Here is a 24727-nt window from a genome sequence, read left to right as displayed (position 1 = left end):
AATGCCTCTATAAAATGGATTTGGAGCAATTCTCATCTATGCCACTGGAGATGAGAATTAAAGGGGATGGCGGGTTGGCCTGTGCTGTGTGCAGTGGGAGGAGGGACCGTGGGCTGGAGGCAGGACTGTGATTTCCTACAGTCTTATTGATACCTAGGTCCTGGCATGGGAGAAGGTACCCAAAGCCCTTTCCTCTCATCATTGTGCTGAGACCCACCCTGGGAAACACTTGGCAAAGCCAAGAAGCTTGGATGCTGGGTAAAACCGAGAGGAGTAGGTATTTTCCTTGCAAAGAAAGGTCTACCACTCCAGCAAGCTTTTTTCCATATTTTTTTTTTCCTATCTCCTTTCCTTCAGCTGGAGAAATACATGTTTCTGTCCCTCTTCCAAGGATATGTGCTGGACACAAATGGGCTGCAAAACCAACATATAGCTGGTGTTTGCTGTTGGAAGAGATCCTCAGTCTCTTGGTGCTCTCTTTGCTAACAAAGGCTTAAGTGTACCTTCTGCAAGCTTTAGCTGGGTGCTTTGTGTATCTTTTGATTGAATGGGGCTGTTTTTTTTGCTAGGGCCTGCAGGTCTCCCCAGTGGTCCTTTTCAACAGAGAATAAACAGTGTTTTATTTGAAGCCTGCATAACCTTTAACATGGCTCATTCCTCCTCCTTCCTCCCCTGGGAAAAAGGGCACTGCGAGTAGACCAAAGCCTGAACATCCCCTGGTTGATCCCCAGGCAAACTTTCCAAGGGAAATTTCTGTCTCCAGAGACTCAGCATCTTCAACAAATCTCAGGAAAGACCTCGCTGCAGCTTAGCTTCCGAGATTTGCATCAGTGCTCCCGTTTATCAGAGAGCAAGAATGAGCCATGCATCAAGTTTTGGAGCCAAGTAGGATCAGCGTTTTTAGTGGAGCATAGCTTTGGAAGAGAAAAGCCTTACTATGAATAATTAAGGGCTTAGGAGGCATCAGGCTCTCGGAGGGCTCTGCTGGCCTTTCCTTCGAAGCAGATGGCTGGGTGTCTGTGAAGTGCTCTTGTGGGGAGATCAAACTCCACATGGGGTGCTGGTTGTGGGTTGTGTGGTAGTGATAACATGTTTGTGAATCCAGCCTTTTTACGATGGCTTTAGGTAATCCGGAAACAAACATGTATAATAGAGGTGGAGGGCATTTCTGTCTAATCAGCCAGAGACACAGGCTTTCTTTTTCCTCCCCCTTCCTCAGAAGAGATGAATAGGTATGGTGCAGGCTTATGCTAACAGCTGCAATTTCGTAGGAGTTTCACAGTCTCACTTACAGCATCTATTAAGCTTATTGCAGAAATGCCTCTTTTAAACATGAGTTACCCCTGTATTGTCTGATGAGAGAGAGGAGGCTTTCGTAAGCATGCAGGTAGGTAGCGCTGTGTCTCTGCTCCCACTGTCACACTGGAGGAGCTGAAACGAGCAGTTGAGGTGATATTTCGAAGCTGGTGCTGAAGCACACAAGACTTCTGAGTACTTCAGAAAGTGGGGTCCTGTTTCTTCGTGCCTTTTTTTGTTTGTTTGGGAAGAAGCCTATAACAGCAATGTCTTTCTGATCTTCCTTTTTTGTGCTTTTAATACTGTTGATGTGACTGCTGCACAGTCTTTGAGCACTCTCTTCCTCGATCTTGCTATTTAACCCCAAGAAAAGAGGCAGGGGGGTTGTTTCCATGTCTGAATTGTTGTAATATCTCTTCACTTCATTGTCATACATATTTTGTGCAGAAGCAATTTTGCTTCTTGAGTTTACTTCTTTGTTAAGTTACTGCGTGATATAAAATGTAGGATGTCGGAACTACAGGTTTGATGATACACATGGCAAGTCAGCACTACTGGCCAACCCCCTGCATTTAGAAATGGAAAAGGCTGTATGAGAAGTGTCTTCAGATGTTCTCTTGTTTTGCAGATACTGTAGCAAATGCTTCAGGTCCTTTACTAGTTGAAATAGCAAAGACTCCGGGGTCTACGCTAGGAATCACACTGATGACAACCATGCACCGGAACAAGCAGGTCATTGTCATCGACAAGATCAAGCCGGCCAGTGTGGTGGACAGGTACAGATCTGAACAGGCTGCTCCTAGCTCTGCTTTTCCTTTCTTTGCTGCTTTTTTTGTCCCCTTGTTAGTTATATACCATTCTTCCCTGCCTCACCTTGTAATGGCCATGTCCACATGTTCTTAGCACTGAGCATGCTAAAAATATCTGACCCAACACCAGTGGACACTCCTCACCAGGAATTAATGTAACTCAGGGCATGTGAAAGCTGAGCTCTGTTTTAAAAACCTCAGATCTGATTGCCCTGGAGCTGTGGAATGGCAAACGCCTATTCTGGAGACTTCTGGCTAGAGCCTTTTCCTGATGGGCAAGTCAGCTAGTCACCCTTTACATGGGGATGCAGAAAGACAGACTGTGATGCAGCCCTAGCTGTGGTTAGTCGTGTTGCTGAGCTGAACTGCTGGCTTGTAGGACTTAACTACACTGCTGGGTGAGCCCTCAGCCATCCAGACTAGCTATGAGTGGGCACTATTAAAAAGATCTTTCCCAAGCCACCAGCAGCACTGACTCAAGCATGAACTGTCTTAGTTGGTGTTTTGGGCAATGCTTGAACCTAAGGTTCAAATTGGAAGTAAAAAAATGAGATATGAAAAAAAATTCACATGAATTCACACAACAATTTATAGTTGGTTTTTGTATGTTTCTGTTCCCAACTGTAAGGACATGGATTTTGGCCATGTGTATAATTACCTCTCTTGCTGTTTCCTTTGCAGATGTGGCGCGTTGCATGTTGGCGACCATATTCTCTCCATTGATGGTACGAGTACAGAGCACTGCTCCTTATTAGAAGCAACTCAGCTTTTAGCTGCCACTTCGGAAAATGTCAAGCTGGAGATATTACCTGTTCACCAAAGCAGGCTGCCTTTGAAGCCTCCAGAAACAGGTGTGTCCTCCGTGCAAACACTGTCGGTTGCCCTCAAAACTCACTTGAGGTCCCTATTGGGCTTCTTGCTGCTTTTGAATGCTGGCAACAGACTCCAAAGAGAGACATCTGTGGAGGAAAAAAACCCAATGTTTTGATGAAATGCATGTGATTAGATGACATTCTTCAAGGATGTGAATAGGAAAAAAAGGTAACATCTGTGCTTGAATGGGGAAATTGGAGTTGGGAATCCCAGGATTTTGCAGTGCTGAGTGCTGTGCAAGCCACTTCCTTAGTACCTCAGATAAGAGACTTTAATGGAGAGGGAGGAAAACAACCTTGGTGCTGGCAAACGTATTTCCAAGCTCAGTTTTCATTTGCTGATGCCTGGTAAGGCTTTGTAAAGGACATGTCAGTAGCTAGGCAGGATCCTGCTGGACTTCCTTAGGAAACAAAGCTGTAACAGAAGTGTTCATCTTCTGGACCAGCCTGTTTGAATGGCTGCTGTGTCTGAGCAGCCAGGGGTAGAGTGAATGCATCTGTAGCTGCTGCTTTCCACCATCCCCCACCAAAGAAATACTGGGAAAAAAATTCTACCTCCAGTGAAATCAAGCCCAAAATGCTTGTAAACATCATTAGGAATTCACCCTGATGAGCATCCTTGTTGCCCACCTTTAGTTTCTCCTTCCACATGAGAGGCTGACTCAGGCTGTCATGTAAACTTCACTGTGAACATAGCGTCAGTACTGGTAGATTTGTTGCAACTCTTGCCTTTGTTACAGTCCACACTGGTGGTCTTGTAATTCATGTGTTTCAGGCGTGACTGTTCAGTACCAGCCCCTTTTGCAACCATTTTCAATCACTTGTCCCTCAGGAACATGCATTTTAATAATATTGGTGCAGAGTAGCCCTGGGCACAGCTCTTCTTTCCATTCTCTTTTAGGTTTGGGGAAAGGAAGAAAATACCTGTGCTGTCGTCTTTAACATGATGTGGTGAAACAAAATCTAATAACATCTCCATGTCTAGAAATAAATCTCTTGCACGTCCGGTCCAATTTGTGCAGAATTAAAGCATTTTAACAAAGGGGATGGATGACTTGACCTTTGTGCCCAAGAAAAAATGGAAAGCTATAATCCTTTTTCAATGGCTGTTAAAATGAACGATTCTCCTCCTTCCGTTAGTGCCCTCGTCCTAATCTCCTTTCAGAATACATGCATTCAGCAGCAGCTCAGGAGAAGGAGGATCTGTGGAAGGACAGCTCAGTGTGTTCAGAGCATTTTTACCCAAACCTCCATACATCAGATCAGTTTGCTGTGGCAGAAATACAGAACACAAACTTGGGACAATTGCAACACATGAATATGAAAAATAAGGAATATAACAATTGTTCCCACTTTTGATTAAACTCTTTAACACATGAAGGATAATAGGGAAGGATGCTGCTCATCTACATGGCTGTTAGGAGGCAGAGGTGTGGGGTTGGAGACCAGTGCTTGGGCTTGGACCTTCACCAGTGCTGATGGGGATTGGAAAGGGGGGTGGTGGGGACAGGAAGGAGAGTGCTTTGGGCAAGAGGAGCAGCTCACAAAGCAGTGCTTCTCAGTGGTGCAACCAGCCACGACACCGTGCAGCCCATGGTGAGCAGCCGAGGAACCAGACCAAAGTTGGCAAACTGCGTTTGGATCTGGGAGAGACGCTGCTTTCTGCTGCAGACACCAAGTGCCAACTCCACAGGCTGCTTTTTCTGAGTTTAGGGAAACAAACAGGAGCAGTAAGGAAAAATGGACCATGTAAAAGCAAACTGTCGTGGTTGCCAAGAGTGTGAAATCTGGGGAAAGCAGCCGAGGAGAGGAGACTGTGCAGACGCATCCATGTTCAGCACTTGCATTACTGAGTCCTTTCAGTGTGTGCCTGCATGGGGCTTGTCATATTTTTTTAAATGTGGCTCCTCATGCAATCAAAATCCAGTTATTGAGGAGGTGGAGGGGGATCTGAAGCTGCAGCTGCCATGCAAAAGTACGGTCTAATGCTGAAGCACGGGATTTGTCAAACTGAGTTTGCTTTCTCTGTGGCGCTGGGGGCATTTGTGGGAGGATTACGCCCTGCTCACAAGATCAACAGGAGCAAATGGTGCCCAGGAGCGGTGCTGGGGTGGATGGGTTTCCTCAGGCAGGGATGATGTGCAAAAGCTTGGGGAAGGCTGTTGTAGGCTTTTATCATAGAATTGTCCAAAACCTCATCTCTTCCCCAATGCACTGACAGCTGAGTTTCAAAGGCACTTTTTTCTGTTTTCAGATATGAGCTAAGAATTTATACACAAATGGGAGAGTTTTAATTACTGTAAAGGGATTAAATGATTTTGTATATATGCCCATAAGCTCTGTCCCTCATGTTCAAAGTGTGTAATTTTATTAAGAACTTTCCTTTTTGTCTAGATATAGCTACATTTATTAATTTGATTTTTGTTTTTAAAAGCTGCCTGGCTCTGAATTTACTTTTGAATCCACAAAGTAGAAACCCCGGAGCTGAAAGTGTATTAAAAAGAGCTTGATAGACTAAGTGCTAAACTCACTAAATGTTTAGCAAAGACTAAATATAATCACTATATTGGTTGGAAAACCTGACCTGAATGATATGATGCCTGTGATGCATGCACACAAAATGGATTTCCACTGTTAAAGGTACTAACAGATGACCTTTAGATGAGATCTCTGGGTGGACTCACTAAATAAACTGAGTCCCTGTCCCAGGTTTGCACCCTCAGAAAGCTCTGGTAGTACCAGCGCTGGCAGCGTTTCTGCCTACTTGGAGGACACAGAGCCTGGAGGAGATCTCATCCTGGAAAGGCAGTTGCCAATCAGTGCAAGTGGTTGCAAAGTTAAGAGTTCTGGGATAACTCGTGGCTCCAGTGATGCTCCACTGTGGGATGCCATTCATGCTTAGCTGAATAAAAGAGGCACTTGCAATCTTGCTCGTTAGCCAGCAATTCGTCTTGGAAGAAAATAGATCCAGACAGCATGGTGCAGAGATTTGGGAGAGAAAATCCAGTGCTGCTGGGCAAGGAAAACCAAACTGACCCTGGGCTGCCCAGGGGCAAAAGGAGTGTCAGTGAGAACAGACAAAGGACCTGTGCCTGGGAGGATATTTGAGGCACTCCAGAGGAGATCTGTGGCATCGTGACCTGATGTCACAAAGCCACAGTTCCTGGGACAAGGAATTTCCAGATGATGAATGTCATGCTGCAACAGATTTCTGCCAACGTGTGCTGGGCTGGGGTCAGGGTTGAAGCTAAAGCAGTTGTGTGGCCTTGAATAGAGTCTGACATGTTGGTGCCATGCTTTAGTTTACTGTTTGCCGCAGCGTTGGCACCTTTTCCTGTGTCAGTGGCCCTCTGTAATTGCCTTTAAGCAGTGGTGTATACAATCCCTTTTGTTCTGGTGAGCTGGAGGCGGCCCTCCACTACTCCTCTCTTTCATCCATATGTGCACCCTGTGATGGATTCCTGGCCAAGAGCAGCCACTAAACAACCAAATGCTGAAGCCAAGCAAAGTGCTCAAAGCAGTCCTTGGCATGTGCGGAAGGTGTTGAGCCTTGTCTCCGGGAGGGCAGCTCCAGCAGCAAGGTGGGAAACAGCACAAGGAGGTTTCCCCAGTGCTGTTGGATAATGCTGATGGCCTCTGTGGGAAATTTGTGGCTGGAGGGAGCTTCTGCATGTCGCACAACAGACTGCAAATGGTAGTGACATCTGTGTGCTGCCAGCACGGCTTAGTCAAGCCATTGGCTCAGGATGTGGAATTTTTTATGGGGACGGGGTGGATATCTGCCACTTTGCATCAAGTGTCATGAGGTTACGTGGGGATGCGTTTTTGCTGCTGGTGCTTGATGCACTGTGGCTGGGTCCTGACTTGTTCAGAGCTGGTATGAGGCTCTTTTCTACAATCTCCTGGCTTACGCTTCTTACCTTTTCTTTCTCTCACTTCTCCCTGCCTGTGGTGAATTCTGCTCCCCTGGGTGCCATCAGTCAAGGTGCAGAAGAGCGACCACCACCATTGCTGGGACCCCTGTGTCAACTACTGTCACACCCACCACCCCGGGCACTGTAAGACGCCGACGTGGAACCAGACGCCTGGACAGGATTACTGCAAATGTAACCCCAGCACGTGGCACTGCCCCCATCCCTGCGCGTGTTCATTCATGTTGTTCCCCTTCATTTTCGTAATACCCAACTCCATAGCCACAAGTGTCACTCGTTTCCTCCTTGGTCAGCTGGGACTGTTTTCACAGGTCCAGTGCTGAGGTGCAAAATCAGTATCCTGCAGCCCAGCATGTGCAGATCTGGTAACTGAAGTGAGAGCGGTGTGCTGGGCAGACCCATGCTCCCATCTTCTAACGGCATACGCCAGTGCCCCGTTTCATACGACAAGGGCAGAAATGAGTTGCTGTGGGACAAGGAGGGCAGTTCTCGTGGCATGTAGGAACGTGATACGTCAACACATCCAGCTCAGCCCTGGCGCCACATAACACGTTAGCAGCAGCATTACAGCTGCTTCAAACTCTGTCTGTAAGCCCACCTCTTGCAGGAAGCAGGCTCTGTTCAGCCCCAGGTTTCTTGTCTTATGACAGTAAGATAAGGAGGAAATGTTACGCTGTGTGTTGGGAAGCAAACAGGGCAGCCCAGCTGCCCAGCAGCTCAAGTTCAAGCTGTGGTTTCTCTTTCTATGTATTTAAGGTTCGTTAGTGCCATCGTGCCAACCTGCTGTTGGCTGTCCTGCATCCATGATGCACTTCTCACCTGGTGGCCTGGATGCTGCAGTGACAGGCAGCCCAGGCACTGGAGTCACTGCACACCAGACAGCAATGTCCATCTAGAGCCCAAACTCACTCTCACAGCTCTTCTGGAGCTGCAAGCCCAGGACAAGGTTCTCACCTCAATCTTGAGCCCTGGAGCTGGGAAGAAGGAGCTAGTCCAAACACATTAAGCGTTTGATGAACGCCCATTAGATGAACCCGCTGCCGCACTTCTCTGCACACATCCTTAACACGCTCTGTATTTCCCCAGCTCTGGTGGCTGCCAACTTCTCGTCTCCCACCATGAATGCGCAGGGCTTCCCCTGCCAGAACTCGAACACGCTACCTCGCAGCTCCCATCCCATGAGCCCCCGCACAACCATGCTGAGGAGGAGGCAGAAGAAGAAGGAGCACAAGAGCTCACGTAAGAGTGGTGGTGGGCTGGGGCTGGGTTGCACGGGGTGTGCATTCTTGCCTTGCTGTCCTTATTGTTGACTGTTAGCCGGGATAGGACCGCTCATCTCGGCACTGTCAGTGCTCCCCTCATCCTCGGTCACTGTCCCCACCACTGCCAGACTGAGGTCTGTGACCAGACCTGCTACGCTGACCGTGGCTACCCTGACCTTCCGCCTCTCTCCTTCTCTCAGTGTCGCTGGCCTCCAGCACAGTGGGCCCTGGTGGGCAGATAGTCCACACGGAGACAACAGAGGTGGTGCTCAGGGGAGACCCATTGAATGGCTTCGGACTTCAGCTCCAGGGAGGCATCTTTGCTACCGAAACCCTGTCTTCCCCACCTCTCGTCCGTTTTATTGAGCCCGACAGCCCGGCAGAGAGGTTAGAGACCTTGCCCTTGGATGCTGATGGTGCTGCTGCTGAGCATTTCATGGTTTGGTTTGTTTTCTCTCCTCAGAGGCTCATTTTAGATATTTACTATCATCCTTGTAATATCTCCCATTCTTCACTGGGCATGGTTTACTGTCACTGACATTTCTGCACTCGTCGGCTGACCGTGGCCTCCCTTGCATCCCAGGTGAACGTCTTGGCACCAGGCTGCGGCTGTTCTGGGAGGAGGAGGAAGGGAGCGTGTGTCTGTGTGAGAGTGCCATTCCCATTCCTTTTTTTTTCCCCTTTCTCTTTGAAAGATAAAGCTTTTGCCTGGGTGCAGAAAGGGGAAAGATCTAAACACAGTGCCCAGCAAAGTGTTTTCTGCCTGGTTTCATTTATAGCAGAGCCCAGCTATATAAGTTGGCCTAAAAGCAAGGTTTTGAATCGCAGAGGAGGGCTCTGGTTGAGGAGCAGGTAGGTGCTGCATTTAAGCACTCTTGCTTTTGGCTCTCTAATGCTGGGAAAAGAGCAGAACGGAGGAGCAGCATTAACTGCTGAGTGTCACCCCCCGGGGATACCAGGAACAATGACTCCTCCGGTGGCCAAGCCTCAGCTAAGGAGCTCTGGCTGCTCTGGCTAAACTTTTTCCAATACCCTTGCTGGCTGGATTTAAAGTCTGCTCGAGTGTCTGTGCACTATGATGTAGATGCTCTCTAGCAAGGTTTCTCTTACTAAACAGACCAGGTCCCAGCATGGCTTGAGCTCTTCTGGGGTGGAAAGAAGAGCTGATTTCATTAGGTAGATGAAATAGCGAGGGGTGAGCGAGCTGGCACTTACGACCCTGTGCTGGTTTCTCTTCCCACCTGTGATTTCCACTGGTTGTCCATCCTGCCTGGGGGTGCCTGAGGTGCAACGACATGGCAGTGCTCAGTGCCTGCTGCAAGACCCTTCCTTGGGAGGAGAAGTCTCCAAGGGCCTCATCAGCATGTGCTGATGGTTTGGTGTCCCCAGGCCAGCCTGGGAAAACAGTGCATGGGGGAGTTGTATGTCAGGGAGAGCACGTGCAAAAGGAAATGCAAGTCCTTGCTGTGCAGAGTGGTTTCTGTGTGGTAGCTTCTTCAGGTGGCCGATGCAGAGGCAGGGAGGAGCATGAGTGCCTGGCGCTTGTGTCTGTGGGAGGACAGGGACAAGGGACTGGCACAGGAAAAAGAGTCGTCCTGAGTGATACAGGTTAAGAGAGATTTCAAAAGCCTTTTATGCCTTTTGTTTGTTTGTTTGTTTCCAAACGGTTTAAAAAGGAAAGTGATGGTGGTTTATTTTTTTTATCCTCTATTACCAGGGTGAATTTGGCTTACATTGCAAAGCACCAAACTCCTTTGATAAATCAGGCAGCAACAAAGCCTGCTGTCCCAGGGGAGGAGGGAGATGTGCTGAAATCTGCCTGGCTTTGTTTCATCCTTTTGCCAAGCCTGGAGCAAAAGCAAAGACTCACGGTGCAGTCTTGCTTGGCTCTAATGCGTCACACACGCTGCTCTCCCTCTCGGCTGCCCACCCAGCAGGATTCGCGCTCTCCTGGCTGCCGCTTTCTGGCGACACAGAGCAATCCTCTCTGCGTTTGCAACCTGGATTTGATTTGGGGATTAAACTCTGCTGTGTATTTCTTCATTTCCTAGACCGTGCTGCTCTTCCTAGCTGGCAGGAAGACACTGTCTTTCCTCTCCATGTTGGAGTGATAAGTGCACTGGGTTTGCAGCGAGGTGAAAAAGGCAGGTTTAGGTTTTCATTTCACTTTTTGTTTTTTGCTATCCCACAGAGCTTGTTTGCTCCATCCTTCCTAGATACCTTATTCCCTGCCCTTGAGAGGTTCTGCTGTAACTGTAGCCCACGACATTAGAGCCGTTTTTCTCCCCTTTTATCAAACCGGGCTCTCGGCTGAGGCTGGGCTATGCTCTTTTTTGTGCTGTAGTTGTTGCCCTCTGCAAAAGAGGGTGGGCGTTAGGAATACAGGGATCAGGCTCAGCAGCCTGAGTCTGTCCTGCATGTTCACATGCTCCTGTGCAAGACCTGTGAATGAATGTGCTGTTGCACAAAGGCATGATCCACAATTGCTTTGTCCATCTGGCTTGGCATGGAGGAGCTGCCTCTTGGGTGTCTAGCAAATTTGAGTGCTACCAGGGAGGAGGATGGTATCACCCTCTTTTCAGGGCTGCCTCACATTTATTATCTGGTTTGTGCTAGCTTGTGGCAGGCGGTTTGAAGCAAAAGCTCTCACCTCCCTGACTTGTGATTTGTTTTACAGCCAATAGCCTCTAATAGACCTTCCTCCCCACCTGTTGTTTTGTTTCCTGGGTGCAAGATGAAGCCTTTGGGCTCCAAATGAGACAGTGATTCAGCCCCTGTTATCAGCAGGGAGGGTGGAATAGGAAGATGCCTGATGTCCCGTCTTGGCTGCCTTGAAACATGCAGCTTTTGTGTCCTTTTGTGTCCCCAGTTGTCATTGATAGTAGTGTGAGAGTATCTGGCTTCTCCATGGCGGTATCCAAAATCAGTGCTTCCTGCCGAATTACATGTTTCCTAGCTCTGCTCAGGCACAGTTGTTTGATCATTGTGTTTCTGGCTTTTGGGTATGAATAGTTTGCAAAAGGAAAGTTTAGCAGCTAGGTGAAGCTGTCAGCAAAGCTTTGATCTTTTGGGGGCTGGGACCCACCCATTGATGTGCAGACATGGATGTACAGACATACACAGATGTGCACATCTGACCTGTGCAGGCCAACTTGGGGGCGTATAAAGACATGGTCACAGCTGCTGCGACTCACCCCACAGCTGGAGTGACCACGCAGATGCTGATGATGCTGAGTGAGCGCATATCCTGCCTGAGGCTTGAATTTGTGCTGCTCTGCATCTAGCAAGACATCTCCACTGCTCTGTTGCTGTCTTTGAGCACAAGGTATGAGTCATGACAAAATGCAAATCTCTGCAACCCCAGGGAGACATTCCTATCAGGTACTCTAACACATCCAAAGGGCTGTCTTTCACTCCGGGAGATGCCTGTACTCTTGTTCTTTCTGATTTTAAAGCACTTCTCCTCCCATGATCTCAAAGCACTTTGTGAGCTCTGATGTTAGACTCTGAGACAAATGCCATCTCTTTGGGAAAGCCATCTAAAAGGTTTGTGTAGGATCCCACAACAGGGCCAAGGAGAGGTCTTCAGGAGCCTTGACTCCCACTGCCCTGCTCCCAGTGCAAGAGCATATGACAGTTGGAAACTGGTGTCTCTGGAATTATTCTGAAGAGTTAAAAAGCACGTTGGGTCTCCTTGCCCTCGTGGAGGGAGCCAGAAGGTTGTGGCTTCACTCCACAAACTTATAAACCTGCAAGACTGGGGCTTAAACAACCATGATTGACTGAGGCTAATAGTAAAGAAGTAAAATGCTTCTGACCTAACAGAGCTATTGGCTGTAAAACACCCAGGGAAATCTCCCTTGAGTGAAGAAACACAAGAAACGGTTGTTTTGTGAGAAGGTAGCTCTGGTGGGAAAGGTGGCAAATGTTTGCTTTGATGCTGAGTAAAAGTATCCTGTGATCTCCCAGTCCTTGTGGCTGGAACAGTGGTGCCAAAGTGGATTGTGTCCTTGTGTGACCTTGAAATGACAGTGATGTCTGTGTGATGCCGATGTTGATCCCTCCTTTTCGAAAGGTGCATTCTGGCCCTAGCAAGAGAGCTCTCGGTGCTGGAGGTGGCGTCTCTGTCGTACTCCTTGCCATCTTCATATTTATAAGCTGATATTTCCAAGCGTATCTATGTGGCTGCATATCCACAAGTCCAGTAAAGAACTGTAATTAAACTTGATATAATTTATTCTCAAGGGTGGATTCATTTAGGTACTGTGGAGTTGTCTGTCCTAATCTAAGTCTCCTTGAACAAACACTTCTGAATTTACATCTCATAAAATAACCAGTGTTTTTCCATGGGTGGCATGAACTCAGGCAGCAGTGTAAATATACTGCAAGTTTAATACCTTCCTACCGGTAAAATAACCTTCCTAGGCTCTCTCCAAACTTGCTCATATCTCAGCTTTTGATGGGCAATCGGCAAAAACTGTTGTGCTTGTGCGTTTTTATTGAATTTGGATGTGTGCGTTTTTTCTTGATAACCTGGCTTTTCATATACGTCCTGTTGTTTGGAGTTGAATAATACAGCCAGTGTCCGTTGCCTTTGATGTTATCTTCGTGTGCCCGGAAGCTGCGGTACCATGTTTTCTTACAATTGAATCGGGTATGAGTGATGAAGAGTGGCTGGAAGGATTAGTAAAAAACAAGCTGTCTTCCGTGAAATATCAGTGGAAGCCGACATCTAGAAAGGAGAGGGCAAAGGATGTGCTTGATCATTAGAGAGCAGGGGAATAAAGATTCTCTGGAGGAGGCTCAAAACAGGATAGCTGATGCCTTCTGGGAAATCTTTGTGGTAAAATAATTCCAAATGTAGAGGTGAACCTTAGACTTGTTCCCATAGCCCTCAACCTATTTTGGAGACCCCTCTGTAGCTTATGTTAATGATGGAGGAGGAATGGTTTCCCAAGCTCTGCTCAAGTGGAAAACCTTATAGACGGGTGATGAGTGGAAAATCTGAAAATATGTGATTATAGCAAACAACTGATGAAGGGTGTGCGGGAGAAGGAAGATGAGCAATTGCCCATGGCCAGTCACAGGGGACATTACACTCTTTATTTTGTAGAGCCATGGGCCAGCTCAGTAAGGTGGAGGATTGTCTTGCTAGTGTTACAGTATATTTAAAAAAAAAAAAAAGAAGGGAGGGTGAATATTGAATGTAGTGGTTCATGTGTGGAAAAAAAAAACTTGCTTATAAATACAGAGGGGTCCCAAGAGACAAACCATGCTGTAGGAGTATATATCTCCAACATAGCCTTGCCATCATTGTTTTTCTTCCAAAGTAAAAAAAAACCTGCTGATCTGTGCTGTTGGAGAAAGTGGGCCTAAACCAAAAATCCCAATGTACCAGTTGTGGTTACATTGGCGGGATAACGCATCGGAATAATATTGGCCTTTCAAGGCAGTTAAACAGTATCAATGTACATTTGGCTTCCAGAAATGCAATTACAAGGGATAAATGATTATCCAATTTGCTGAGACATTTCAGTGAGTTCATTGGATTGTAGCTTCAATATTAGCCATGTATTAAGCAGAGGACTCCATGCAATTTTCAGTGCCATTAGTTTGGGTTTCAGAGGGCAGAGGCACATGGAAAGAGCCATACACCGTTAGATAGGGTAGGAGGGCACATGCCCTTGCATTTATCACTCTCATCTCTTGGCCATGGTGCTGACTTTTAGGAAGGTGAGGGTTACTTTTTTTTATTCCTGGAAGTTGAAGGAAATATGACCAAAAATGGTTATTTAGTAGCAAACTATGTCTGAACTTAAGCAAACCACAAGGGTTTGCTGCCCTGTGACCTTCCAGGGGCTCTTGGCACTGGGACGGGGCATTGCAGAATGAGTTATCTTCTCTTTGGGGCCACTTCTGCAGGATTTGTCACAACTCTGTCTGTCTTGTAACAGATTTGCCTGGCAAAAGTAACTCATGGCTGCTTGTGGGGTTGTTTTTTCTCCTTTCCTCTTTTTCCCTGCCTCCTTGTCCCCTTTCCCTCTTTTCCCAATGTGGACTGCAGGTGTGGGCTGCTGCAAGTAGGAGACAGAGTCCTTTCTATCAATGGCATTGCGACTGAGGATGGGACTATGGAGGAAGCTAATCAGCTTTTGCGTGATGCTGCGCTCACGAACAAAGTGGTGCTCGAGATTGAATTTGATGTCGCAGGTATGTTGCCAAAGGATTGCTGCTCCTCACTACCAGCAGGACTCTGCCAGTGCCTTTGCTAACCCATAGGAGGGAGTGTATTCACACAGATAGATGAGGTTTTTGCTAGAGTTCAGAGGAGAAAGCGAGAAGACCCTGTGAGGACCTTTTCCATTTCTTGTTCTTCTCTAATGTGCGCCAGGATGGGAGGGTCCTTCTTCTGATCCTTTCGTAAATGCCTTGTGCTCACCACTTGGCTGAGATAAGCCTAAGTAGTAGATGAAGAGGCCACCTGCACTTTAAATATTTGCCCATTAATATGAATAATATTTATATTAATTTATGGCCTTGAAGAAAGGAGGGAGCCAAAGCTATTGGCTGGGGCGAAAGTGCAACTTTGTCTTAAAAAAAAAAAAAGGTTTTTTCCTTTTACATTGACAGAGCTGCCTCAGTATTGAAATACAGCGTGATGTGAGCACTTCACTTGACGTTCAGAGCATGTATTTTTAATGAGAATCCAAATTTTAACCTGAAGTACACAGGGCCTCAAATAACAACCTTATTTGAACCGATAAAGCTGAGGTTTTATGGGCTTGTTTTTCTTGGTTCCAAAGAAACCATCCATGCAACTGAAAACTCTCTCTTTTCTCCTATTTTCTTTTTCGTCTGTTTTTGGTTTTATAGAGTCTGTCATACCCAGCAGCGGTACTTTCCACGTTAAATTGCCCAAGAAAAGGGGTGTAGAGCTTGGAATTACAATCAGCTGTAAGTATTGCTCAGACTTGTGCTAGCAGCTGCAAGACCCGCTGCTTTCCACCCTAGCACATCAGAGGGACCCAGTGGAGAGAGATAAGATTACGTGGGGTTTCCTGGTAGTGCTTGCAGTGCTTGTGATTTACCCCAAGCTGAATCAGTTGTGTGGTTCCTCCCTCCACGAGCTGGTGGCCGCAGAGAAAAGCAGCTGCATGAAGGGTTGGGGCAAAGGATGTGTCTCAACTGATCAGTTGGTCTGTGCCACGGGCTAATATTATATTCTATTATTAGTAATATTATTTTTCTTTCCTTGCTCACAGTTGTATTATTTTCCTTTTAAAAAAGAATTGCCTGGGTCTAATGGGACACTTGCAGGGAGAGGTGGAGGGAGGAGAGCAAGTATGAGGTGAACGCAGAACTTGAAGGTAGAGAGGGGAAACTGCCAAGAGGAGGAGGAGGATGAAGAGGGTGGCTGGCCTTAGAGGTGGGGGGAAGGCACTTTAGGGACAGGAGGGTGCTGGGCAGGGTTTGCTGGGAGTCCTTGCATTGACTAACCCCAGCCATGGAGGAGGAGATCGATGTGCCGGGACTTGGTGGGCACTGAGAGAATGAGACATAAACCTTTTTCTTTCTTTTCTCTCTTCTTTGCTCAGTCTTGATTAATTACCTTTGTTTCCCTTCTGAAGCATATTTTTCACTTAAAGACCTCTTGGCCTCTTTGGAGGGGATGCTGTAAGGGGATGATATAGGCAGATCCATCCCAGATTTCTGGCCAACTAGGGGTCTTGTTATGCCTTGCATCGGTGAACTTCTCCTTTACGGCAAATGTGAGCAGGTCTCACATCACTCATCCCTCTTTCACTGCTGGGTAAACTGAGTTGAATCATCTCAGATTTGCCATGCCCAGAGGCTGCCACCACCTCTCAGCTGAAACAAAGAAACTTGTGAGACTGCAGTCTAAGCCCTTAGGAGCGTGGACCCAGCTGTGTCTGGGGAATGGAGTCGCTAGGGACACTTTAAAACTATGTTTCATTAAAATAGATAAGCTACTTATAATTACCTCTTGGCATTTACAGCATTAGTCAGTGAGCTAATTGGAGATGTTCTGGTCTAAGTGCGGTGATTCTCAGGAGTGACTTGAACATCGACAGGGTGATGGCGTTGCACCCTGTGTTATTTCTTTGCCCTCTTCCCAGCTTCCCCTATTTGTGCCCCGAGGATAATCCTGGGAAATAACAGCACGGTATTTAACATTTGGCTTGGTAGCAATTACTGTCTGAAGACATCAAAGTGCTTTCTGAAGGCAGCGGGGTGCCCGTAACGACATTTCACTGACGGGGGAGCGGGGCACAGTGCAGCAGCCCAGCGAGCACTGGGTTCCCAGCCTGCTGCCCTGCCCACTGCGCTGGCATTGCAATCTCAGGTAGCAACCTAGGACGATGGATCTGGTAGCAAAAAACTTCTGACTTGAGCATGGCTGGGGTTTCATCCCATTTAAGCTTCAAAGCTTAGTCTGTATCTGGGGTTGGAGAGCAAAATGAACCTGGGAGTTGCCAGCAAGAATATTAGTTTTTATTTGTGGAGTCTCACTTAAATGGGATCTCCTTCAGATGTGCATTTACACTTCAAACATATTTTTACGTTGAAAATTTTTTCATTTGAAATTTGTTTAAAAAATTGACTTCCCGCACTTTTTTTAAAATCACCGCTAAATAAAAAGAAACTGGCCCCTGGGTTTTAAATAGATACCTATTATCCAACTACAAAGCAGTTTTTTAACAATATAATAGATTTGATCTTTTTGATTGTTGAACATGTTTGCAGGACATTGTTTAAGTAATGCAGATGCATAAACTTAAGATATATTTCAGTCCTTTGCTGAGTCAAAGCCAAAATTATATTTACAAATGGAGCAAAACATAGCCGTCCAGAAAATGTGGTGGCAAGGATGAAATGCTAGTTGAATCCTAATTCTGTTTTCATATATTAGCCTATATAAGTCTATGTCCGCATGACCCTTAGCAAATTAGATCATAATTTTGTCACTCTGCCTCTGACTGGGCAGATAAATATACCAGTTTCAAACATTAAAACTGAAGCAAGCAACCTTATGGTAAGTACCTCCTGCAGAGACATGATGTGCATGCAGGAGTGTGATGCAAGCAGCAAGAGAAAGGTAAAAATAACTCTGTTTTGCTCTGTTCCTCTGAGTTCTGCTGATTTGAATGCTTGTATAGATCTAGAAACAGCTTTTATAGCTTTTCTTCTGACAAGGAAAAGTGTATAACTACTGTTTTAAAGTAGGGGACTTGGTTTACTGGCCTCCCACATTGGATTCCTGTTCCCTACTCTGTGAAACTGGGGCAGGTTAAATAGATGACAAGCTGGAGGGGGTCAGTAGAGGACCCCCTGCACTGTTGTGGCCACAGAATTGGCTTTGTTCATAAACTTTGTCATCCAGCTGCACTGTAGATGAAAGATGACTTGCTTTTGTTGAGTTTTACCTCTTGGCTTCAACAGGCTCATCTGTAGTTAATTCCTCTGTCTAGGAGGGTTTGCTGCTGCCTTCTTACACGGGCAGAAAGTGTTACGACCTCATCAGAGGAGCACTACAGAAATAAAAGCGATCAAGTCCTTGCTGCGCTGTGGCTCTCAGAGCTAATTGGGAGATGAGCTAAGTAAAGGAGGGGAGAGCCAGGTTCTTGATGGATGCGTTGGAAGAATTTGTGTAATGGAGCTGGCTGCAGGAGGAACCGTAAATCTGCTGGAAAGCCTCATAAAAGGGCTGAAAACCCAGGAGGTTTTTGTATGAGGAGGGCAGGCGCTGCTGGTTCTGGGATGAACATACAGAGAGGGTCTGTGCTTGCTCCTGGTGAGAGGTAGATGTTTGCTGAGGGCACTCATCTTCTCCAAGGTCTCTGGGTTTGCTAGAAGGAGAAGGCTTGGGCTAGGTGAGCCCCCGGTTGTGGTCTGTGCGCACGGCTGGGTGTGTGCAGACGGATTTCTTCCCCCTGCTCAAACACAGCGTGGCAAAGGGATGCAGCAAACTAAGACGCATGATGCAAATATTTGCATATAGCATTATTTCCTCTTCCATTCCCTAAAGGACTAATAGGAAATCCAAGGGGTGAGTCTTTCACTGGCTCTGCTTTGTATTTCTGTGGCACCTTGGTGCCCTCAAGCCTCATTTCAGTCTCCTATGTTAGCTAAATGAAAATTAGCAAAGTAAAACACCAAAGCTGCCTCGTGTGCACTGCTTCCTTGCACTGTGTCCAGGGGTGAAGGGACAAGAAGCCAGCAAAATCGGTCTCCTTTTCTCCATACTCCAGTGCCATGGTTTCTGTCCCAGGGAGAAGGCTGCATTTATTTGTAAAACAGCTGCTCTGCTTGAAGAGCGAAGCGTGCACTCCTTTCTGCTCCATGAGGTTCAAAGAGCTGTGTGGGCTGTGAAGCTCAACTGTTTGCACAGAGACCTCTGAGGTGCTCTGAATAGTGGGGATGCAAATACATGCAGACTGAGATTTTTGACACAGGGATGTGAATATTTGGCTCTTGTTAGCCTGAACTACTCATTTCACGTTAGCAGAACACATGCCGTAAGTGCTCTGGTTTTGCTGGCTGCTTTCAGTTCTAATGATACAGTTATGCCTTTGTAGGTTTTCTGTAAATCTCTTACAAATTAAAATCTCCAACAGCAAGAAGCTAATAGTAATGTATTCTTGTATGTTCAATACCTGACCTCTTAAAATAAGATATGGATTTGTTATTAGCCTCTGGAAAATGAGAGTTGATTACACAAAAGATTGCTTTTTGTGGTTTTTGTGTTGGGTTTTTTTTGTCTGTCTCAAATATCCTCTCCAAGGGCTAGTTGTGAAATTCGCTGCAGGGTACGGGTGTGTTGTTGTTGCTGTTTAAACGGATATTGAAATTACCATTCATTTTAGCTATGTATTAATGCTTTATATAGTATGTTTATCAAATTACCTTTATATATCTTAACAAATCAATTCCTGTGCCCTTGCTGTGAAGTACTGTAGATAAGGAGTAGGTAATATATCTGCTTGCGGGTGATAAAACTGGAATTTGGATAGATAGATAATTTGATTAAGTTGCTTAAGTAGTGTAATCACTGTCCTGGCAAGAAGATGGATCTGTGAGCCTAGCTTTGCTGGTGCTGGATTAACCTGGGACCTGCCGCCAGCTCGGCAGAGCGCATCTGCAAGCAGTCGTGTGCCCGGCAGTCTCCTGTCCTACCCCCTCACTAACATTGCAGCTTCAACTGGGATTTGCAGCTGATGCACTCTGGTGCTTTTACTGAAGTGAGATATCCTGTCCTGGTTTTGCTACCTGGAGATTTTGAAAGGAAATAGATCTGCAGCGGGGTAAATATCCTGCTGGAGGCACTGATAATTTATGCACCTGTTGCTAAAACTAATGAATGATAAAGGAAAAGGTTGGGTATTGGGGATTTGATTTTCACTGCTGCCTTTTGTAATCGATTCTGATTTGCTTTTATTCCTCTTCTCATTCCTTAGCTATCCCAAGATTATTGGGTTTCCGATTTTGTTTGGTTTTTCCCCTTTATAAATGTTTGCTTTCTTAAATGTATTGTTATGGCATTATTACAATTTCTTTAATTACACATTGGCAGAGTGTTGCTTTGGGTTGGTCAATAACGAAGGGCATTTATAATGGGTTGAAGCGTTGATGTGTGTGAGATATGTGCTCGTGCTCCTTGGAGGGGAATAATTTACCAATATGAGTCATTATGCATTCTATTAAAAACACAAACTGGACATGTGTTTCTGGCCTTGTCATCCATCACAGAGTAAACGCCGAGTGAGCCAGAATCCCAGCAGAGGTGGCGAGAGACTGAAAGCGATTTATAAAAAGTAAATAACAGTATTGATCAATTCACCTTTTTATCACTGCCCTGTCACCACTGCCAAGCAGTGTTTTCATTTTGAGTTTCTCCCTCACCGCACGCTTCTACCTTCACCAGCTGTTGATTTATGGAGCTTTCTCTGGGCCACTGGAGCAGATTTAAACTAACTTTTGTACTGGTAAACACACCAAAAATACAAATGTATCTGAAAAAGAGCCTACTTCCACCTGAAGTGGTTTGCCCTGGTGGATGGAGACCACAACCAGAGCGCCTGCCAAGAGAGCGTGGGTTTCTGCACACCAGCTTCTGCTTCTGTCTCTCCATCCATCTTTTCCCTCGACTCCCTTTGCTGCCGTCTCTGTTTTACAGACGGGAAAGCAAGAGCCAGAGAGGCAAGGCTGGGCATCCGAACTGTCTTCCCGCAACAAACAGAATTACCAAGACAATGTCCTTTGAAGAGAAATAACCACACTGGCAGCAGAAATGAATGGATGAAAAGGCTTTACTCATCTGTTCAAGTGTCTTAACTCCAAAGACCACAGCCCTAATAAAATAATAATGTAGTTTAAGGTTTTGTTTTTTTTTTTTTAAACTGCAGGCAAGTTGGAAATGGTCTATCTAAAATCTCACCGTTGATCTACGTATCTAATGCCTCTGACCTAGACTGAGCCACTGCTTCAGTGACATTGCAGCTCTCCTGTCTGTAGACAGGGCAGCCGTTATGCAGAGACGCGTTGTTACCCTGTGTGAACAGCCCAGGACTGTTAAAAACGTGGGTCCCAGGGTGGCTTGGACAGTCGGGAGCAGCCTGGTCCCAGCTGATGGGCAGAAAGCCCAGCTGGGGCGCTGGGAAGGGCTTTGGGGTGCCAAAGGTGAATCAATGTAGTTAGTAACTACTGGTTTTTAAAATGAACAGCAAGTGACGGTTCTGTGCTTTGAGATTTCATTATCTTAACTTCGTATCTTATGCCTCTTGAGACAGAATAATTATTCATTAAGTCTCTCTAACTTACCCTTCAGGTTTTTAGGTGCTGACTAATAATGATGGTTTTATAAAGCCTTTCCATTTTATACTAAGTGATTATTTAAAACAGAGGGCTGCCATTTATTAAAGTTTGCGTACTCTGGTGGTAGGGACAGTTGTATGCGGTTGTACATGGCTCTTCCATTTAACTGAAGTCTCAAGAAAATCGTTTGGAAAGCACAACTTCAAAAAAAAAAAAAAGCAAACAAAACCCAGAATGACTTTTCCTTAAAACTTGTTTTGTTTTCTAATGGACAAAGCACTTGGTTTGTCACCCTTGCTTCTGATACAGGAAGCTTGTGCTGCGTTCAGTGCTGACACCAATTGTGGAGCTGCAGAAGGATGAGGTCTCACTCTCTTCTCAGAGACTGACTGTGGGCAGGATCCCCCCCGTGTGTCGCAGGGCTTGTAAGGCAGGTGCTGAGACAGACACCATTTCTGCAGAGCTTGAGGCATGAGGTCTCCGGACATGTCGTTCCAGCTGTGCCTGGGTCAGGTTTAGAGGTGGCCATCACCAACCCACCACCAGGACTGTGGAGATCCTCCCTAACCCCCTTCTGTCACGCTGCCTCTGCTTTGAAACTAATAAACAAACCTTGCGGTGAAAAGTATTTTTGCTAACCTGGATCGTTTTGACAGAACCGGGCTAAGGAGCGATTAAACATGCAGCGATGCCAGCTCAACCCAGGGCTCAGGGTGTGCTAACAGGGTCTCCCATCACTGCTGGCTCAGACTACCTTGTGCACCTCTCAGCAGCAAATACATGTCCTATATTGAAAAAGAGAACAGCGATAGTAATAACAGGGCAATACGTCTCCATCCCCTGTGCTGTTAGTCCATGGTGTGTGGCCTTCTCAAGAAGGGGGGGGATTTCTGCATTGTTTTTAGCTGCTGCACCCTTCCTTCCCTCCTAGCACTCAGCTCTGCCCGGCATGTGTCAGTCTATCTGCTGGCTGGTCTGTGCCATGGACATGTTGAATACAGGCACGAGCCTTTGGTGAATCTCCACAACCCATCCACTTCGCTTTGACCCACAGCCGCAAACTGAACGTTGAGTGTCCAGACCAAAATTGCCTGGCACCACGCTCCAGTAAGAGATGGGGAAAATAATTCTTCCAGGCTCTGTATCATTCAGCAGTCGCATTGCCGTGGCTATTATAAAATCAGTCACGGTCTGCTTTTCACTGTCTGACCTAACTTTTATACTCAGCCCTGCTACAACTGAGATTGGCTGTCTTTGCTCTGTTCAGTACAGAAGGTTTAGTTGTATCTGGGAGAGGGTATCCTTAAAGGTGACGGGTTAGCACATATGTTTTTAAATCTCATAAGTGAATGTAAACAACAGAAAAAGCCAGAGCAGAGAGGTTGGTAAGAGGAAGCACTTACTCCTTTACGTCTGAGTTTCTGGGGTGCCCTCTAACTGCTGTTCAGGCAGGTGGATCTCTGTGTGGTTGATGCCACGTGCCTCACAGATACTTTAATCTCTGACTTGCACCTGATACGTTCAGATGCTGCAAGTTTCTTCCTTCCCACGCAGTTTTTGCTGAGTAGCTCCGTCAGCTTTAAATGAGACGATGCAATCCCCATAGCAAGGCAGAGGGAGTGACGTGGGGTGAAAAGGATGCTCTTGGCATATGTTTGGTGTGCAGATGGCAGGGAGGTCAGGAGGGGTTCAAGTCATAAATTTCACTTGGGTTTCTCAAGAGAGCAGCAGGTCTTGCAGGCAAATTTGAAAATGCAGATACTCCCAGAGATGCATACTCGCATCTCTCATGGGCTGTAAAAGTTATCAGGGTGGGGCGGGATAGAAGGATTGGAAACCACTCCTTCCAGCTCCAGCACCGAGACCAGCCCTCATTTATCCAGTTGTATGATGAAGTGGCCTGGGGAGCTGAACCAGCTGGAAAACAATGTTTTATCTAATTTTTCCTGGGTTATTTTGCACTGGAAAATTTCCCAGCCTACTTTACTTCAAGAACCCAGAAATACTTGTATTAGCCACAGCCCTGAGCTAGATACTCCCTAGGCAGCAGTGCCGATGTCTGACTACTGCTGTAGCTGTTGACTCACTTGCTGTCTCGCATCAGAGATGTGGGTGAGCGGGTGTTTAACAGTGCTGGGATCGGGCAATCCCACCTCTTGCTGTTGGATACCACGCGTCCTCCCCTTCTTCAGGAGGAGACCGAAGGTAGCAGCTAGCTAATTCAGGCAAAGGGCAATGAACAAATGTTTGCAGGGATTCACTACATTTTTTCCTCCTGTGTCTTCCAGAGTTCAAGTGTGAAGCATCATTTTGACAAAGGAATATAAATTGCCTTTCTTTATAACCCTTTCTCCCCATTAACCATGCCCTCCTAGATAGCAGACTCAATACCGAGCTTTGTACCCATGTGTCTCTTTTGCAGCTGCAAGCAGAAAGCCTGGGGAGTCTTTGATCATCTCTGACATCAAGAAGGGGAGCGTAGCACATAGGTGAGTGCAGAATTTCCCATCTGCCAAACCCATTGCAAAATGTCCGGCCCAGTAACGAGAGGTAGAATGAAGCCCAAGCAGTAGCACTTGGGTCTGAATTTTGCCAGCATCCAAGGAGGTGTCAACCCCAAAGGTTTGTCTTAGACCACAGTAGGGTTTGCAGTAAAAACTGTCTGTATTGAAGCAAGTAGAGTTGAGCTAATGGAGAAGGTGGCTAGGGCACTGATTCAGAGGTCTGCTGACCCTATAGGAGATGGATGTTTAGCACTTAAGAGCATGTGGTAAAGGGCTTCATATATCCCACAAGGTGCTATGGCTCATCAGGTAGTTTGCTCTGCCTCAGGTCCTGCTCAGGTGAACAGAGTGAGTGAATTGTGGGCACTGGTGGAGAACTGTGCAAATAACTCAGCATTTATTGACTTCACCTCTGATCCCTCATAGCAAGGCTTTCAGAGGAATTTAGTGCTGCCGGAGGGCTCGTTTCTAAGAGTGCTCATACAGGAGTTTCCATAAAAGGTAGAATATCTGTCAGTTAAACATCAGGCATTTTTCAGTGCTGTGGGTTACCCAGGCTGTATATCTAATCTTTCTGCCTTGTTCTGTGTTGATGCGTGCTTTACACAAACTTCCTCTCTTTAAGTTATAATTGTCCCAGAGTCCATTCATGGTTGTTTCCCAGAAAAGATCAAGGACAGTAAAAAGTTAATATTGTCATCGCCACTGCAGGACTGAATGCGTCACAGGATCTGAAAGGCAAATACAAATGTACTTTTAGTTTTCTTTTCCTTTCCACGTAGAACTGGCACCTTGGAGCCGGGAGACAAGCTGTTAGCCATTGATAACATCCGACTCGACAATTGCTCAATGGAGGATGCTGTCCAGATTTTAAGGCAGTGTGAAGACCTGGTCAAATTGAAGATTAGGAAGGATGAAGATAACTCTGGTACAGAAATCCTGATGCAAACTGGTGCCTGTCCACTGTAATGACATTTCCCAATAGGTAGTGCAAACCAGCAAAGATAAGGGCTGCCGCCTGTTCGGTCACCACTTTCCAACTGATTATAGTCTATTTTTGTTATTCTGCCCTTAAATTGAGTCTGGAAGGTTAAAATCCTATTTGGTATGAGCATGGCTGAAGACCTCAGGCTTTTGCTTCTAAATGCTGCAAGTCTTTCCGATGACCTCTTTCATGTGGCTAATTAAAAAATTTGGGTGGGTGTTAGAAGTCACCTA

General features: G+C 46.2%; 1 protein-coding gene across 1 annotated transcript in view; it reads left to right on the top strand.

Moving 5' to 3' along the window:
* The window catches only part of GRIP2 (glutamate receptor interacting protein 2), a 59509-nt gene that overhangs the window by 12641 nt on the left and 22141 nt on the right, over positions 1-24727 (top strand). Inside the window, exons 7-15 of the mRNA XM_009329947.1 lie at positions 1925-2072; positions 2787-2956; positions 6958-7083; positions 7996-8148; positions 8372-8615; positions 14236-14381; positions 15045-15125; positions 23428-23494; positions 24292-24437. Coding sequence (XP_009328222.1) covers positions 1925-2072; positions 2787-2956; positions 6958-7083; positions 7996-8148; positions 8372-8615; positions 14236-14381; positions 15045-15125; positions 23428-23494; positions 24292-24437 — 1281 coding nt within the window. The remainder of the gene's footprint in view (positions 1-1924; positions 2073-2786; positions 2957-6957; positions 7084-7995; positions 8149-8371; positions 8616-14235; positions 14382-15044; positions 15126-23427; positions 23495-24291; positions 24438-24727) is intronic.

Source organism: Pygoscelis adeliae, unplaced genomic scaffold, assembly GCF_000699105.1.
Source record: "Pygoscelis adeliae isolate BGI_AS28 unplaced genomic scaffold, ASM69910v1 Scaffold208, whole genome shotgun sequence".
NCBI lineage: Eukaryota > Metazoa > Chordata > Aves > Sphenisciformes > Spheniscidae > Pygoscelis > Pygoscelis adeliae.
Note: the sequence above shows the minus strand (reverse complement) of the source record. Positions and strands in the feature narration are given on the sequence as shown.